Source organism: Rutilus rutilus, assembly GCF_951802725.1.
Source record: "Rutilus rutilus genome assembly, chromosome: 16".
Lineage (NCBI taxonomy): Eukaryota > Metazoa > Chordata > Actinopteri > Cypriniformes > Leuciscidae > Rutilus > Rutilus rutilus.
The window spans coordinates 36,311,862-36,314,771 of NC_140224.1; the positions used below are offsets into that span (position 1 = coordinate 36,311,862).

Sequence of the window (2,910 nt, forward strand, 5' to 3'; positions counted from 1 at the left end):
AAAAGGAGTTTATTGATTTAAAAACGATTATATTGCCTGAGTGAACAGAACTGCGTCCATAGCAACGCTCTGTTTTTCATTTTCACTGACGTAATGACGCACTGACGTGCACTTGCTAGCCTGTTCCATTTACGTGTTCTCCGAGTGCTAAAGAGGAGCCTCGCCTAGCCTCTGAAGGAAGTGACTTGGAAGGACCAGTCCTGCCAAGGAAGTATCCTTGACATTGAGAAACACCTTGTAATTCTGGATGAACCTTCGATAAAAGTTAGCAAAGCCTAGAAAGTCCAGGTCAGCAGGTCGATGGTCGATGAGGTGGTAGACAGATCTCCAACCGCTTGCTGAATACATCCTGGAACGCCCAGTACTCTGGAGGGATTTCAGTTTTACTCACAGTTTCTGGGCTTTCGACAGAGGTGGAGTTCAACTGGAGGCTGGATGAAGAGATCGAGGGATGTCGAATGACGTGAAGACTGTTTGATCACAAAAGCAGGAATCACTCCATTGTAGAATTTCTCCAGATTTCCAGTTGATAGTGGGTTCGTGCTGGGTCATCCAGGGGCGTCCCAGCCTAGGATGATGTCAGCGGTGGATCCTTCCAGCACCAAGAACGAGATCTTCTCCTCATGCAGGCAGCCGACGCAGAGCGTTACTGTAGGGGAGAAGTGAGAAATGCGACCACGGCCCTGCAATGAGCGCTTGCGCTGAAACGAGAAGTTTTGGGGTGAGAATTTGGACAGGCGTGTGAGTGAGGGGTGCAATCTTCGGGAGAAACTGAATATACTCACCGCTGGTGGTTGTATCGGGCAGTTGGTGACGTGTGGCCCTCTCCCCCACAATACAGACACAAGTGTTGTAATTATCTTCTTGGACTCAATCCTCTTGGAGGATGCAGAGCGGGTTGATCCAGTGAAAAGGCTGATAGACGCTGGGAGATGCGCACAGCTTTCTGAATGAAACCTCTCAAACCGACAGGATCGTCATTAATGACCATCTGGTGGCGCACTTTCTGGGTTGAGTCCCTGGCGAAAGGCTGTCAACAGGGCCGTCTCATTCCACCCGCTAGATGCCGCTAAGTGGTTGGTGAAGTATGCCAAGTAACTCGTAACTCGTGACCGGGCCGTTGGAGTGCCAGATGGATTGAGCCCATTGCAGCGCTCGTCCAGACAACAGCGAGATCATGAAGGCGATACGCACCCGTGGGTGAGTGGGCGGGTCCTGGTGATTGGGTAATAATTGGGGCTGTTTACCCCATTGCTAAATTAAGTGTGAATCTAACAAACCTTTGGGTAAAAATTGGGTAAAAAAATAAACCGATTCACCTTATGCAATCTGACTTTCCAAGTAAATGTTTCTCGTTTTATGGATGTTTTTTTTAAACTAGAAAACAAGACAAAGAGACCGATTAAGATGTTCATTTCTGTGTTTAGTTTTCCTTCTGGTCCATACAAACACAACTGCATTACAGCTTACGGCTCAGGAACTTTGCAAGCTTTCTGGAGTTTCTTTATTGAAGCATCTGTACAAAATGAGCCGCTTAAAGAACATCTAAATTCATCTGAACAGACTTGAAACCGTAAAAAGTTGGCAAGCATCTGTTTGTTATTAATCAGGGCTTCAGAAACTGGAGACACTGATGTAATAGAGGTCTTTTGGCTCAAGATGAAGCTTTCATGAGGGACTTTGCAGTGTGTTTGGCAGGTTGTGAAGTTATGAACCGGGTAGAAAACACTTGATGAAGAGCATCGAGTCGAATCTGCTCTCCTTAACGCTCCTGACGTCCCTTTTTCCTTTGTAATGTTCACCAGATGTTCTTTTGTATTGTAAATGTTGCTATTAAGATGCATGCTTTTATGTAGACATCATGGCTGCTTTTTGGCTTTTTAAAATGAGGAAATATTTTAAACAGTTAAGCCCATTTACAAAGTCTTGGTTTTGGCTCTACTAGAACAGGTTTTCCTGCTTGAATGTTGATTATTCTCCTCATATTCTCCATTGTTGCGGCTCCTCTCTTCCCAGTCTGTCAGTAACGCTCTGTTTACTTTCTGTCTCTATGAAGCCTCTCCTTCTGAAGAGCACACTGTGCTCTGATTGGTCGACTGGAGCAGTGTGTTGTGATTGGTCGAGCGCTTCGAGCGTTTTCGGGAATTGTCCTGCCCCCGCCAGTTTAACACACTACTAACTAACTCAACCAGGCCCCGCCCCTTTATTCTGCGTATGAATTATTATAATGAGGAATATTGTGGCGTGTTCATTCCCGGAAGAAACTCAAGACTACAATGGAGGCGTTTCAGGAGTTCAGAAACACTGACACTGATATAGAGAAGAACTCCCGCTGGAGGGACTTTGAAACATTTTTCATGCTCAAACACCAACATTACACACTAAAGAAAGATGAATAGATGCTCTTCTAGGGATGTAGGATTTCAAATCTTTCCTCTGTGTTTGCAGCGTCCTCTGGAGAAACCCGACGGCCTGGACGTTTCGGACCAGAGCAAAGAACATCCTCAGCATCTCTGTGAGAAGTGTAAGAAGCTCGGATACTACTGTCGTCGAGTTCAGTGACCTCTGACCCCCGGCATCCTAAAGACGCCCAGATACACCCATCATTCACCTCGTGCTCCACGCAATCTGCTCCACTTTAGCTGGACAATAAACACTGATTCATGACTGATTTAAAGCAGAACTCTGAGTAAATGAAACTGAAATGGTGTCGGCAGCATTTATGCAATATGTTGATTTCCACAGAAAATATATATTTTTAACAATAAATCTGTGGTTGTTAAAGTAAATGGAGAACCACAATTAAAACTCACCACAAAACTTAAACACAAAATTCTGAAAAAAAACAAAAAACAAAAAACTGACCCACAACTCTCATTTAATGTGCTGTGAGATATATATATATATATA

At 44.5% G+C, this 2,910-nt stretch overlaps 1 protein-coding gene across 1 annotated transcript in view; it reads left to right on the forward strand.

The window, feature by feature from the left end:
* Positions 1 to 2,838, forward strand: part of LOC311305940 (zinc finger CCHC domain-containing protein 24-like) — a 24,074-nt gene extending 21,236 nt beyond the window's left edge. The window contains exon 4 of the mRNA XM_084433996.1: positions 2,449 to 2,838. Coding sequence (XP_084290122.1) covers positions 2,449 to 2,562 — 114 coding nt within the window. The 3' untranslated portion in view covers positions 2,563 to 2,838. The remainder of the gene's footprint in view (positions 1 to 2,448) is intronic.
* Positions 2,839 to 2,910: the final 72 nt, after the last annotated feature.